We start from the raw sequence: 15,317 nt of genomic DNA, 5'->3' as shown, positions 1-15,317 counted from the left end.
AATGCATTTTTTGCTACTCCCATTTCTGCCACTTCTCCATCAAATTTCAATGCCTTTTCTATACATTTTTCCTACTTTCAAGACATTTTCAACACTTATAAAAACCCTTTTCACCACTTTTCCCACTTAATGTCACATACGTTGACCCATTATTGTCACTGTAATTTTTGACAATTTAACCACATTCGTGATTTCTCATGCCCATTATTTGCCAGTGTAAACTAATTGTTCCAATATTGACACTTTGAACCCTTTTCACCACGTTTTCTGTCCATTTTTGTCCACTCTAATTTGCAACTTTTAACCAATTTCGGTGGTTTTTACAACCCCATTTCACCATTTTTTTTTGTCACTTTTAACAGCTTTTATTTTTGATTAAAACAAGGATTTACATCTTTAAGATGACTTTATACTATGGTGCAAATAATAATGAACTTTATGTATAACAATGGATATTATTCAGATAATAAATAAATGTGGTTTTCACAGATTCATAGAACAATGGACCATCATTTTACTGACTTTATGGATGGACCCCAAAAATCTCTCCCCTTTATTCCCCTTATAGATGACCCTGTCTCCACATGACTGTTCTTCAATGTTCATGTTTGTGTTCAACCACCTTCAGCTACAGTGGGGGTCCCCGCTCTGTGGAACCTTTATTTTGGGGTATACCGACTAATTATAGCTCCTAATGAAATACTTGCAGTGCATTTCAGTATTTATTTCATGATACAATTTACTCTTCCTTTTTAAAATTAACTTTTTAATGAATATAAATTTCTGGATTTAAAAACATATTCAAAATTGAAAACTCAAAAGTATTTTTTCCCCCAATTATGAGAACCTGCAAAACCTTCACAAACTGGATCCAAATCTACTTCTGTGATGAACTATTGTATCAGGATAACTATATCTTATCTTATTAAGTTAAAGCACATTTTAGGATTTTTATTTTGTGTCTCTGTGGGAACCGTTTTTCCAAAATCATGTGTGAAACTTAAGGTCTGGGGCCCAATTTGGCCCCTGCATCATAATGGACAGAGTAACAATGACAAATCCATATGTTTGTTTGTTTTTTTCAGGAAAACACAACATTGTTTAGTTCCAAATGTTAGTGACTGAACACTTCACAGAGTCTCCTGGGGTTAAAGGTCAGAATTCATCTAGAAATGATAAAATAGGACACAATATTGTTAAAATTGCAGTAGAACTGTTCTTCTTTCACATAAATCCATTAGTTTGTTCGGGTTCGACTCACTTAAAACCAATCTGAGATAAATGTGTTGCCTCTGAAGAAGGAATCGGACGCCCATGCTCTTTATGATCAACCTTCTCGTTCCTCAAACAGACCAAGATCAAATCTGTCAACATGCATCTGAATCCAGTCGATCCACCTCTGTCAGTATAAAAATGAGGAAGGACTGGACATGCAGCACACTCTGGGTTCCACAGTGAGTACTGATCCTCACTGATGATAACGGTTCAGAAGAGGAAGCATGTTCTCTGTAGTCCATGTGCTGCTGGGCTGATGTGTATGGATTAGAGTCCTTGTTGTCACATCATTTCCACGTGGCAGCAGAAGGACGAGGAGCTGCGCTAGCTTTGGAGCTCTTTGAGCCCAGAGGCTGACCGGCTCTGCTGCGAAGGTCCCGCTCAGCGCTCTCGCTCAGAGCTTGTTCCTCATCGTACCTGGGAGCACAGAGAGGGTCAACAATGAGGAGGAGAACGTTCCACACTCCAGTCCAGTAGGTGGCAGCATTCACTGAAGGTGGCTGCAAATTTAGACTTTTTAAAGGGATCCTCCACTGTTTTTACAAATATGGCCTAAAACCTTTCAAATGTCCTTATTAGATGATCTATGCCTAACAAAACACATTATTTTCCACCATATTTGTTTTATTAACTTTTAAAAATGGGACTAGTTTACCGTTTGAGAGCCTGTGAGCCAAATAAGGATATTTCAAAGGTTTTAAGTCAAAACAGTGGAGGATCCCTTTAATGCTAATACAACGGCTGTGTTGAAAATAGGGGTGTGAGAAAAAAAAAAATTGATTTCACGATTTTTTGAGTGCCAATTTTAAATCGAATAAAAAAATAAAAATCGATTTAAAAAAAGAAGATTTTTTTTTTCTTCCTGATATTTAATCAATATTTTTCTTATTGTATTTTTCACATTTTTATGGACGTGTGTTTTCTACTGCTGGAGACATTGTCACTTCTCGACGGAGCAGCCTAACTACTGGGCATGTTGACCAGCTCCTGTTCCTACATAAAAACCTTGAAAATTGTGCCACTTTCGCACCTCTACTCCGGTAAATGGCACCGTAGATATAATAAAAATAATAAATAGGATATTTTTAAGCAAATAGTTTTGACTCAATTTGTCCTCTGAATGATCAACATCTTCTGATGAACATATACAGCAACTTGTTTTTTCATCTCTACGTTTAATTTTGACATTACCTAGGAAGAATATTGCAATATATCGTGATAATATCGTATTGTGATACGTATTGTATTGCAACATCCTTGCCAATACTCACCCCTAGTTGAAAATGTCACACTCTGTACTATACACTACAAACTCATATCTATACTGTATACTATATACTATAGTATGATTAGGTTGATGAGAGTTCCCACTGAAATATAATTCCAAGTTTCCCAAGATGCATTTGGAACCTACAAAGACAAAAACCTGAATCACACTGAGGCTAAATATCTCTGTTGATTCTCCATCTTTGAAAGTTCTGAAAACATTTTAAGTGAAAAAGTGACCAAGTAGAATATCTACATGTGCTCATTGGATCCGTAAAACTCGCGGAAACACATTTCATGCCGACATTTTGGAGACTCGCCATTGTGCTACTGAGAAAAGAGTTAAAAAACTAATGCAAGACAAGAATAGATGCTTTTGTTTTGAAAAGGGGATGTTTGACCTTTACTTGAAGCCGGTCCCAGAATTATTTTACATTCTGCTTGCAATGCATCATGGGGCGGTTGAGTATGACTTGTGTGCCCACCGTGCATACTTAAAAAATGTCCTGATATAGTATGCATCCAGGTATTTTTCGTGTACTCAATCTCTCCATACTATCTAATGTGAAGGCACTACATTTTGATGTTAGACATAGTATAAGTAGTACGTTAATATGACATTTACAACACAATCAATAACTCTGCGGACACGTTGGCCAGTTTCCAGACAAGTGGAGAACCCACTATCTACGCGTTGTCCTCATCTTCTAAACACTGCAGTGTGTAAGCGGCTACAGGAAGCAAAAGGGTCAAATGTCATTGTGCACCTTTGATTTTATGTTGCTGTTAAATTCCTAACCATCGCCATTTCAAATGGAATAACATTTCTGCTTTCATACCAGTAACCTAAGGATACCAGCGTTGACCACTACAGTCCTCTGCTGTACCAACTGAGCTATCCCAAGTCCTCTGCACTTGTTATCCTTACAGCCGTACAGAAGGCTTTAAACTGATTTGGTTACAGTGGTGTTCAAAAGTTTTTCATTGTGAAACATTTCGGTTTTTCTTAATGAATGAGCTGCTATCATTATTTCAAAGTTTTAAAGACTTGAGAGATGCTGAGTTCAGCATTGGAGCACACTGAGCAAAAAACTTTCCCTTGAACCGGTGACCTAAGGATACCAGTGTGCACCACTACAGTCCTCCACTCTACCAACTGAGCTATCGAAGGCCTCTCCTGAGAGTGTTATGGTCTGTTTCCTGTTGAAAAATAGTCTCTTTTTTTCATTGGTTTACATAAAAAACAAGAAGTTTTATAGAAATGTTCAACAACACCAGGGTTGGTTGTAATGTTATGAGAAGAACTGTATCTGAATGCTCGTCACAGAGCACTGAGGATGTCACTGTTTACAAGGTTCAACCAAGTCTTTATAGCAGTTGTGGCCAATCCTGGTCCTCAAGGGCCACTATCCAGCATGTTTTAGATGTTTCCCTCTTCCAACACACCTGATTGAAATGACCAGGATCGTTATCGGGCTTCTAAATCAGGTGTGTTGGAAGAGTGAAACATCTAAAACATGCTGAATAGTGGCTCTTGAGGACCAGGATTGGGCACCCCTGCTTTATAGAGTCCAAAGTGAACCTCTATATTTAGAATTGGGTTATGGAACCAATGGTTTACACTCACAGTTTTATAGTATAAAAATCTTGTCCTTCGAACTGGAATTGAACCAGTGACCTAAGGATACCAGTGTTGACCACTACAGTCCTCCGCTCTACCAACTGAGCTATCGAAGGCCTTGTCTGATCATGAATACAATGATGTCAGAGAGTTGTATAGGCCACTTCTGACCTTGTTGTTTTAGACCTAATAATAATAATAATAATAATGATAGTGAAAAGTAGATACTTCAGGGTTTTAAAAAACACGTAATTTGACATCACATTCCAATGGGAAGAAATATAAAATTCATCACTGTAACCTCACAGCTTTGATTGTTGTAAATATCTGTATTATATTTGTAGTATTATTATTATTGTTCATCTTATTTTATTTTTTACTACTGTAGTGTGTGTGTATTTAATCATTATTTAATTAACTGTCTTTTACCTAATTATGTAAGAGTTTTCTTCTATTCCTTTCTTTCTTCTTCTTCTTTCTTTCTTTGTTTAACATTTATTCTTTTTATTTGTAATATTTCTTGAGCGGCTGAAATGCTTGTAATTTCCCCCTGGGATAAATAAAGGACTTCCGATTCTGATTTTGATTTGATGTTTTTTTTTGGCTTCCATAGGTTGTCATAGCAACCACAGAAAAATGTCCATTGTAACTAAAAAACTACAGATCGTTTACATAAACTTATTCCAAAGCATGAAAGCTCAGAGTAGGTTTGTCACTAGAAATGTTATCAAAACAATTCTAAAGCCACAATCTATCTTGAAATAAGGCAATTTGCCACTAAAATGGACAAATGTCCACCATGTTTTTCATTCAAGGCAATCAAGTTGACATTTGATTGGACTTTGAAAAGATAGAGCAGACAGCGTGGTTGGGTTTGAAAGATGGAGCAGGCAGCATGTAGCGCCATCGAAGGCCTCTGCTGTGATTATGAACATAAAGTCGATACATTTCTGTACAAACCGTGTCTGGTATTTTTCTCAGTCATTACACATGATTCTGTTATAAATTAAATATGTCAGTGTTATATTCCTTCTTAAAAATAATATTTTTTTTTCATTGGTTTACATAAAAAACAAGAAGTTTTGTAGAAATGTTCAACAATACCAGGGTTAGTTGTAATGTTACGAGGGTAACTGTATCTGAATGGATGTCGCTGTTAACAAGGTTCAACCAAGTGTTTATAGAGTCAAAAGTGAACCTTTATATTTAGAATTGGGTTATGGAACCCATGGTTTACACTCACAGTTTTATAGTATAAAAAACTTGTCCTTCGAACCGGAATTGAACCAGTGACCTAAGGATACCAGTGTTGACCACTACAGTCCTCCGCTCTACCAACTGAGCTATCGAAGGTCTTGTCTGACCATGAATACAATGATGTCAGTGAGTTGTATAGGCCACTTCTGACCTTGTTGTTTTAGACCTTAGCCTCCGTTCAACAAGTCCTGAAGATATTTTAACAAATTGCTCCTATCATTAGTCCTGAAGACAACTCTAGAAGATAAAATCATCTCCTGCCTGTTTCATTTCCCTACGAAGGAAGGTATGAACCCACATGTGAAATAAGTGAAGGTTGTTAATGATTCACTGCGAACAAACACGTGTTGAGCAAATCTGAGAGTCACATGTCTAACTGAAATTATTACATGTGGGATACAAAATGACATCACTCAGGGAATTCAAGTCAATCAGGAAAGCGTTGCAGTGTCACAAAAAAAATTCTGTCCTTCGAACCGGAATTGAACCAGTGACCTAAGGATATCAGTGTGTTTCACTACAGTCCTCCGCTCTACCAACTGAGCTATCGAAGGTGAGATATGGTATTATTTTATGAGGCCTATACCCTAAAGGCTGAATAATACCTTATAGCCCACCTGATCACTGTAGGCTGACGAAAGAACAAATCTATTTAAAACTCATGAATACATTGGATATCTTGTAATGTAGGCTTTGCTGCAGGATCCAAATATATTATTATTCAATTAAAATTTTCATTAGGCTTCTGATGGGATCAGTTGAATCTAGATTTTGTGGATCAAAATGATCCCAATCCTACTAAAAAACCCAAACTAAAGTTTTGATCCGGATCAAAACCATGATTGGACTACGTGATCTAATCCGATTACGTAATCTGGTTTTTTTTTTTTGGAAAAAACATTTTCAAGATTTGATCCAATTGTTATCCAGAATGCAAGCTGATTACTTTTGAAAAACCGGGCCCAGGATATTAAAACGGTCACTCACAGGACTTGGTAGTTGCCCAGCAACTCCCGTGGGGGACTGCGGTTCCAGCGGCAGTCCGGTAACTCCCCGTTGGGCGTGACGATGTTGAGCGTGTCGTTGATGAGGTTGTACTTGAGGATGCGGTCGTTGGCGGTGCTGGACGTCAGCGAGGGAGAGGCGTTGACCTGCAGTGATGGTTATGCGTGGAAATGATCTAAACTTTAAACACAACCTAAACACTGCACCCTATCACGCAAATTCCCTCCAAACTCATTCCTATCCCACAAACTTCCCCCTAACCTTTCAGAGGTTGAACTGGGATGTCAGGAAAGTTTCTTTCCAGCTTTCAGGACGGTGAAATAAAGGAGGAGACACACTTTTTTTTATCTCCTCACTGAGGAAACGTGATGCCCTCCAACCAACTTTGTATTGCCTAGAATAGAACTGATCTGCTCCTGGGAATAGATTTAGATTTAGAGCACACGTAGCCTAGAAACCCAGCAACACTGAGTGACTGACTGACACACCCACAGAAACCAGTACACAAGTCTGTAGATTGTACCCGATGATCTGAGAGCCACATTATCAACATTTATGTCAACATTTAGACTAATATGAGCATTAAGGCAGGCAAGAATTAAAAGCTTTTTTTCCTTTTCTGCTCTTGAATTGTTGTGTTTATTTTGTAATGTCATTGTTTTTGGTATTTTTTTGTTGTTTTGCAGGTTTTTGAAATAGTTTCTTTTCTTTTGTGTGTTTTAGTTGTCACTTTATGTGTTTTGGTTGTCATTTTACATTAGTTTAGTTGGCATGTTGTGTGTTTTTGGGGTCATGTTTTGTATTTTTCTTGTGATTTCATGTTTGTATGTTTTTTTTAATAGTTTTGTGTATTACTTGGAATCCTTTTGTGCGTTTTAGTTGTCATTTTATGTGTTTTAGTTGCCATTTTGTGTTTTTGGAGGCATGTGTTGTATTTTTCTTGTCATTTTATGGGTTTTTAAATAGTTTTGTGTGTTATTTGAAATTGATTTGTGTAGATTTGGGGTAATTTTGTGTTTCTTTGTTGTATTTGGTGTGTTTTTGAAAGCATTTTTGATGGGTTTCTAAAAAGTGTTATTAATTTGGAATATTTTTTTGTGTTTTTGTTGTTATTTTGGATGTATTTCCAGTATTTTTATTTATTTTTTCTTATGGTTTTGCATTTTGTTTTGTATTTTAAATCGTTTTGTGTGTTTATTGGAGTCGTTTTGTTCATTATCATGTCATGTTTGCATGTTTGTTCACCCACCTCAATCAGCCATGGCTTCAGCTTGTCATCGATTATGATGTCATAGCCATAACACTCAAAACAATGCTTGTCGTTGTTCATCACAGGCTGCGAGATATAAAAGCAGAAGTTCATATATTAGATGGATAGTGCTTGATCAGATGATATATTTACATTTTAGAGATGATAATATGAGAGAAATGTATATAAAATTGTGACATTAAATGGCTTCTTATGAACCAGTAACATAATGGAACCAAAGGTGTTCAGTCTTTGCATCATTTGTTTCCGAGCGTAGATGATATGAGAGCACATACCGCCACAGCCTTCAGCGACTGCACCACGATCCAGTGAATCTGGTCGAACAGGCGGTTGGTCACGTCCTTCCCTCTGGTGCTCTCCAAGTAAAGACGCAGGTTACTAACGGTCCACTTCCCTCCGTGGACGTGGTTGTAGTCGTCCTGTAACAGACATTGGTCAGAGTGGCAATATACAATTACTCACACAATAGTTTCAATTTAGTAAAACAATTGTAACTTTCTTTTGTGGAGTTGTTTTGTTTATTAAGGAGTTTTTTTATGTTTCTTTGTTGTACTTTGTGTGTTTTTGGAAGCATTTTTGTCATTGTTTTGTGGGTTTCTGAAAAGGTTGTGCTATCTATCAATCTATAAAGCAAGGAATCTCTGTCCGTCTGCCTGCCTGTCTGTCCGTCTGCCTGTCCGTCTGTCTGCCTGTCTGTGTGTACTGCAGCCAGTCAGCAGGGGAAGCTCTAAAAAAAAAAAGGTTCACTTTTGGAGGAGTTTGTTCCATCCATTCTTTTTACAGTCTATACACTGCACTAGTGAATGTAAAGCACTACCACTACTTCAATCTGAGTTATACAGAATAAAAAAGCTTTCCTTTGAACCAGTGACCACTGGATACCAGTGTGGACCACTACAGTCTGCCGCTCTACCAACTGAGCTACGAAGGCCGCAGCGATATAAAGACGATACAACATGACTGCACTCGGAACCCACAAAGAGCTAATTTATTTCCCCAGCAGGTATTTTTGCTTCTCGAAAAATATAAAAACAAAGGTCAGCTTGCTGTGGCCAGTCATGTTTTCTGAGCTTACTGAATGAAACGCATTTACCTTGGAGATCATCTAAATACCACAGTTCTCCCGCTCTTTTCCCCCCCATGATTGTCTTGTCATGTTCTCTTAAACGGGATGAAACTGAAATGAAATTTTGTTGCTCTTTTGCTCTGTAACATGTGCAATGACAATAAAGTTGATCCTAATTCTGATTGATTGCTTGCTTCCTGAAAACTATGACAGTATATTGAAAACTAATGAATGTAAAGGACTGCCACTACTTCAATCTGAGCTTTACAGAATAAAAAATCCTATCGTTTGAACCAGTGACCTAAGGATACCAGTGTGCACCACTACAGTCCTCCGCTCTACCAACTGTATTTGTTTAATTCATGACAGTTTTTATCATGGTTCCTTAAATGTCATAAATTAAAACAGGGTTCCCACACTTTTTTCACAATGATTTTTCAAAACTTTTGAAAATATTTAACCAAATTTCCATGACTTAGTTCTGAACTGCTAAAAACAGGTGTGTGCTAGTGTACCACGGTTAGTAGCAAAAATGTGGCACAGGCAAGTTGTGTCCATAACAATAAACAACAACTAAGTGCTACCATGTTTTAACACTTTTAACCAAAGCGATGTACAACACAATGTTTTAGGGTTAAGGGTTAATGTCCCATAGTAATACAAAGGTTGGGTTTTAAACATTTAATAGGCTATATTTACAAAACACTTAAATCATTCCATGAATTTCAAGCCTGGAAAATCATTTTTTTCAAATTCCACAACTTTTCCAGGAATTTTATGAACGTGGGGACCCTGTTAAAAACACAGGAGCTGAAAAATCCTGTAATTCAAACCAGATTTGAACCAGTGACCTAAGGATACCAGTGAGCCCCACTACAGTCCTCCGCTCTACCAACTGAGCTATCAAAGGTGACATTGGAAGGTGACCTCACAGGGTGGAGGGGGATGGAAAAGTAAATAACCGTGAACGTTATTCACAGCAAACTAAGGCTATTACTGTTTACAAGGTTAAACCAGATGCTGAAACCAACTTAATGTAACTTTTAAAAGTTAAAACAGTAATGGAGGCACTTAAACGACCCTTTTTACCTCCTCTATGTGGTGTGCCGACTCACCCCGTGCTTTTGGATGGCCACGTTGGTGAGGTGAACAAACATGTTGTCCAGCTCGCTGGTACTGGGCGTGTACTTCACTGTGCAGAACCGACAGAAGCCTAGTTTATACCTGACAGTCCAACAGCAGGGGGGAAAAAAAATAGCATTAGAATCACAAACTCACACGTTACACGTCATCAACAACTCAAAGAAACTTCGTTTTCGTTGGGTCGCTGACAAGGGAAAATCCAAAAAAATGATTGTGCTTTTATTTTGAAGACTTATTTGTATGCAGCAGGGTGCTTTATATACTTCATTGCAGTGCCTGTAATGTAATAACTAGTCTGTATTTACCTACTGTATTCAGCTGTCACACAAACACACATGATCTGACTGTGACAGTTTTTTAATGTTGTCTGTCAGTACACTGTCTGGGGCTGTGTGACATCATCATTTATGTGATTTCAAGATGGTGGAACACGGGCTCTAAAACTGTAAAGTAGTCACATTTTTAAAAGGCAATTAAATGAATATGGTGCATAATAATGCATTTTGTTAGACACAAATCTAATAATAAGTACATATCAAAGATTTTAGCCCAAACTTGTACAAAGAGTGGAGGATCCCTTTAAGTTTCTGGATAAGTTTATATTCATCTTGGAGGATTGTTTGTCGTAAATCTAAAGAATGATGAAATAATCTGTGAAGAACAACAGAGATAATGTGATGTACTGTATATGATTCCATCAAAGTGTGCCATTTTATTCATTTTCTGCAGGAAGACTTACATGTAGCACTTTAGAGGCCGATAAGTCGTCACCAGAACGTAGAGACGCAGGTCGAACTTCTTCCCTCCAATCAGCAGTGGGTTGTCGATGTAGAGTGAGATGACGTACGCCTCTTTCCCGCTGGACGCTGCAACAAAGCTGAGGAGTAAAGAATCTGCTCAGCTAGTGGAGAATGTGGCGGTGGAATGAGGCGCCGCTCTGTGTTTTACTCACGTGGAGGTGCGGCTGTCCCTGGACCACTTTTTAATCTGCGACAGCTTGTTGATGAGGAAAATGCCTTTTCCCTGCGCCTTCCCGCATGGCTTCATGATCCACGTGCTGGACGGGTTCTTACGAAACTCCTCCACAAACAGGTTGTAGTCGGCAGGGAGCATAAACGTGACAGGGACGAAATCTGCACAGAGGGAACATGTGTGCGTGTGTGTGTGTGTATGTGTGTGTGTGTCAGTCTGTGAAGCTCCTGTGTTTTTCTCTGTGTGTCAAACATGAGGGTACCCAGGTAGACGTATTTGCCGTTCTCGTCCTTCTCTGCCAGCGGACTGTTCTCCTTCTCCAGCTCCTTTCGGTAGCGCTTGATGTTCTTGATCATCAGATCCTTCCTGGTCAGCTCGTAGTGGTTGGGGAAGTGATTGACCATCTGCTCGTCGGACAGGCGGTAGCCGGTGTCCACGCTGAACACGTTCCTGATCGTTTGGATGCTCATCCTGCACAAGCAGAAAAGTAATGACGTAATGAAGGGAAGCAATAAAGATCGACATCTACATCATCTTTGTTGACACATGAGCTTTTTACTAATGCAAAAAGATCATGGACAAAATGCATAACAACTGTCCTCAACCAACATCTGTTCAAATTTTCAAGCACGAAAACTAAGGCACACAGAAGAAATCACTCCGATATATTATCATCACACTAACTGTCAAACGCATTTTAGTTCAGGGGTCAAATGTACCTCAAATATATTTTATGGAAGGCTGGACCAGTCAAATCACATCATAATATCATATCATTTTTAGGGATGCACCAAAATTCCGGCCATCAAAAATGGCACAAAAGTGCATTTTTGGTTTTCGGCCAAAAGACTTTTCTAACTGAAACAAGCCGAATGTTGATGTGATGACGCGAGCAAACACCACAGTCAACGCGTGTGCTTGTCTGGGATCGGGTCAACTTGTCCGTGGACTCACAGAGCAGCTGTTTTTAAATACATCTGAGCGCTAAAGCCTTTTCTGAGCAGAGCTGACAGAGCACGTAAGTGTGATTTATATTTCTGTGTCACTTAGACATTGTAGTCAAGTGTTGCCCTCCGTCAACACGGACGCATGGCTGAGCATCAGCAGCGTGGATCCGGTTTCAGTCTGTCAGTGCACGTTCCACTGTGATGATCTATACTTCATCACAACTGTACTTGGTCCACGTAATAAAGATCATTACTTGGATGGGATTAAACACAGGAAACACTGCACGCTGCAATGAAAGCACACAGAGCGTGTGCGTCTCCAAGAACACGCTTGGATAATAAATAAAGCCAATAAGCTGATTTTCATCAAGAACTTCAATGCACTTTGTGTTTTAATGAGAGAACATATTTAATTTGACTCTCTTCCAGCAGCTCAGTCTGTTATACACCTGTACATTATTATTTAATGTATGAGTGGGGTCAAGTTAAACATTTTTTTTTTACTTTATATTGTGCATCGTTGGAATGTTAGTGCTAAATTAAGGTGAGGTTAGTACACATTTATACCCACAAATGCAATGGTGCTAATAATTTGCGTCAATATATGTTTCGGTTTTTGGCCAATAATTTTCATTTCGGTCCATCCTTAATAATTTAGATATATTTCCCTTAATTTTTGTGCAAAGAATTGTGATTTTACATAAAAAGTGACCCCCGCCACCCCTTAACTCACCATAAGCAGCTATAAAATGTCATTTTCAGCAATAATCTAATCTAAGTTTACTGTTAAAGGTGCATAATGTAACTAGCAAACAAAAGAAGGTGTGTAAAAACTGTTGCTATTATTAGGTTATTACATAATTGTTGACACATTAAACAGGCTATCAGTTCAAATTGCACCATTTCTAATTACTGTATATCAGCATCAATTTCAAGCATACTATTGTTAATTGTCAATCAACAGTAGACTATAGACTCTTTTATGTGACAATCGTGTACATTTCTTGTTAAAAAGAAGGAGGAAAAGACCCACCAGTAAAAATTCCAGTCCTCGTTTTCTGTCACTTGGATCCACTCCCTTTTCTCAAAGTTGTTGATGAGCACTGACTTTTCGATGTCCGTCACCCACTTCACCTTTCCAGCCATGGTGCTTCCCACTGGAAGGGATGTGTGACAAAAAACAACAGGTGAACAAACAGGAAAAGGTGCAAAGGTAAGATCTATTGTTCTTTGGGTTGCAAAGAAGTGGAACATTTCTAGTAGATTTGATTTCCACAAGAACTTAAGCTTTGTCATTTTGGGAATACTAAAAAATTATGTTAAAACAAAGTTTTCATTGGAATTATTCAATGGCATTAACTGGAAATTGGGAGTATTTTTTTTAAATAACTGCATCAAATCCAAACATAAGTATGAGTATCCATGAAAAATAATTAAATAATTGAAAAAAAAACATATAATTGCATAATGCATAATTTGTAAGTAGAACTTTGAAGCATCTAATTTTGTAGGACTGGCAGGAAGTAATACAATGTATACAGTACATCAAAAATGTAATTTTGTCTCAATCGTGTAACCAAAATGTTCCTAAAATAACACAAAAGTCCTGCTTAAAATGTCCACAAGCTCAAATGTGGTTCTGAACTCTGATTGTTTAAGTCAAGACGATCCTAAAATATATTTTCCAAACTATAACTAACATCCCTGTTAAAGGGCCAACCTTTGATTTTGAAATGTCCTTGTTTATTCCCAGAAATTCTCATTAATTCTGATCAAAATATACATATACGGTATGAATTTATTATCATTATTCATATTATTATTATTATGAATACATCTACAAGCAGGTATATTAACAAAGATAGTATGACTATTATTATTATGATTATTATTATTAATAATCATAATAATAAATCTACAGGCAGGCGAAGATGATTTTTTTTATTTTATTATAATTATAAATATTATTTTAGATAATAATAAATATAGAGGCAGGCACACATTTGTAGTGATTTTATTTTTTATATATTTAAATTGTGGCTTGAAATAACATGAAATTTAATAGTAATAAGAAAAATATTTTAAATTGTTATGTATAATAATCTTTAATGGTAAATACATATTTTGGCCTGCAAATGCTTTGTTTTGATGTTTTGAGGAATGTTTTGAGACAGTCCTGGTGACTAATATTCTCTTATTCTGTGTCCTAAATCTTTATTTAAAACGTTCAGGTTGATTTTAATCAAAATTGGAAATGCATTGTATTTTTACACAATGGAAGTCTGGCGCATTCCTATCAACAGTAACATTATAGTGTCCAAGTAAACAAACAGGAAGCTAATGTTTAGCATCTCCAGGTACCTGCGAGTCACTGTCAGGATACAGCCGGACATCTGCAGCCCCGAGCCGGGCTGTGGCTCAGTCCTCACCGGGGCTGCTGACGGTGTCGAAGCGAGACGGACATCATCTGGTCAGGCGTCAAAACCCCTCACAAAGCAAAACATCTCCAGCACTGAGCCGCAGCTGTCACTTACTTAACGCTAGAAAGCCATTTTTCTTTAGGACAGGAGTGATGATGATGGTTATGATGATGATGCACACAGCGATGGAAAGCCTCCCACAGCGGTCAAAGTTCACGATAAACTACACGGCAATGGTGCATTAATTGTTCTAAGGTAACTAAAGTGGAACAATACAAACAGAATGGGTTAAAATGTGTTTTAAAAACGCTCAACCGACCGCGTTAAGCAAAGTAATATCGGAGGAATAACCTGGCGACGTAGGACGCGCTGACGTCACTTCAGCCTGTTATGACCCGGATGTACCAGCAGGGGCCACTGTTGTCAAAAAAACGACAAAACACGTGGGAACTTATGGAACACAAATTCCCCACATCTTCTAATATTTCCAATAAAAATCTTGTTTTTGGTGAACTTGAAAAAAGATTAAAATGAATTATTAATAATTTTATATTATTCTAATGAAAGGAACAAGCAAATAAATAAATACATAAAATAAACAAAAATAGGGACAATATTTATACGCAGATAAAAAAGTCATGAAGCACAGTTTTTTATAATATTTAAAATTTAAAAAATGAATCCGTTGCATATCTTGGTAGGAAACAAAATGCAAAATGTCCAGATATTATTAACAATTAATTTTAAAGGACCCAGCGATGGAAAAAAAATGAATGTAAATTGAACTTTCTGTTATTTCAACTGAACAGTGACATATCATTTGATATTATATGTAATTTCTCTTTTCATTGTCTTGCGGTAATTATTTAACGATTTATTATTACTATTTAATTCATCTTGTACTCTATATTGTCTTTTGTAAATACAATTATCTACTATAAGACCTGAAGGTGAAAAAGCAAACTGTGTTAATATGTTTTTTATTGCAAAGAAATCTAACCATTGGAACTTTTCAATTATTTAATTTAAATATTCAAGTTACTTTTTCATATTGTGATGCCGATTTATTTTGTAT

General features: G+C 37.3%; 1 protein-coding gene and 3 non-coding genes across 5 annotated transcripts; all 4 read right to left on the bottom strand.

The window, feature by feature from the left end:
* Positions 1-552: 552 nt before the first annotated feature.
* ttll1 (tubulin tyrosine ligase-like family, member 1) lies at positions 553-14,616 on the bottom strand. Of its 2 annotated transcripts, XR_003674375.1 has the most exons (11): positions 14,184-14,616; positions 12,856-12,979; positions 11,138-11,346; positions 10,856-11,036; positions 10,643-10,780; positions 9,876-9,984; positions 7,970-8,113; positions 7,674-7,760; positions 6,407-6,570; positions 1,262-1,692; positions 553-1,166 (listed from the first exon to the last, which is right to left on the bottom strand). XR_003674375.1 is itself a non-coding variant. In XM_028451437.1 (10 exons), exons 2-10 carry the CDS (start codon positions 12,966-12,968, stop codon positions 1,563-1,565), a joined length of 1,275 nt encoding a protein of 424 aa, XP_028307238.1. In that variant the 5' UTR covers positions 12,969-12,979; positions 14,184-14,616; the 3' UTR covers positions 553-1,562. The 2 variants fall into 2 exon arrangements, 1 of the variants encoding a protein (XP_028307238.1); XM_028451437.1 differs by having other exon boundaries at positions 553-1,692.
* On the bottom strand, positions 4,192-4,278 carry trnay-gua (transfer RNA tyrosine (anticodon GUA)). Its single transcript is given in 2 exon segments — positions 4,192-4,227; positions 4,242-4,278. It is a non-coding gene; the product is annotated as a tRNA-Tyr (tRNA).
* Positions 5,429-5,515, bottom strand: trnay-gua (transfer RNA tyrosine (anticodon GUA)). Its single transcript is given in 2 exon segments — positions 5,429-5,464; positions 5,479-5,515. It is a non-coding gene; the product is annotated as a tRNA-Tyr (tRNA).
* On the bottom strand, positions 5,887-5,973 carry trnay-gua (transfer RNA tyrosine (anticodon GUA)). Its single transcript is given in 2 exon segments — positions 5,887-5,922; positions 5,937-5,973. It is a non-coding gene; the product is annotated as a tRNA-Tyr (tRNA).
* Positions 14,617-15,317: the final 701 nt, after the last annotated feature.

This window comes from Gouania willdenowi, chromosome 6 (assembly GCF_900634775.1).
Source record: "Gouania willdenowi chromosome 6, fGouWil2.1, whole genome shotgun sequence".
NCBI classification, from domain to species: Eukaryota; Metazoa; Chordata; class Actinopteri; order Blenniiformes; family Gobiesocidae; genus Gouania; species Gouania willdenowi.
This window is presented reverse-complemented; position numbering and strand designations above follow the sequence as displayed.

Coding starts and splice junctions, on each gene's coding strand:
- ttll1 (XM_028451437.1), bottom strand. CDS start 12,968: ATGGCTGGAAAGGTGAAGTGGGTGACGGACATCGAAAAGTCAGTGCTC. Junction 8,114..9,875: donor TGGCCATCCAAAAGCACGGG/GTGAGTCGGCAC, acceptor TGTCTGTTACAG/GACGACTACAACCACGTCCA. Junction 1,693..6,406: donor CTGGGCAACTACCAAGTCCT/GTGAGTGACCGT, acceptor CTGTGCTCCCAG/GTACGATGAGGAACAAGCTC.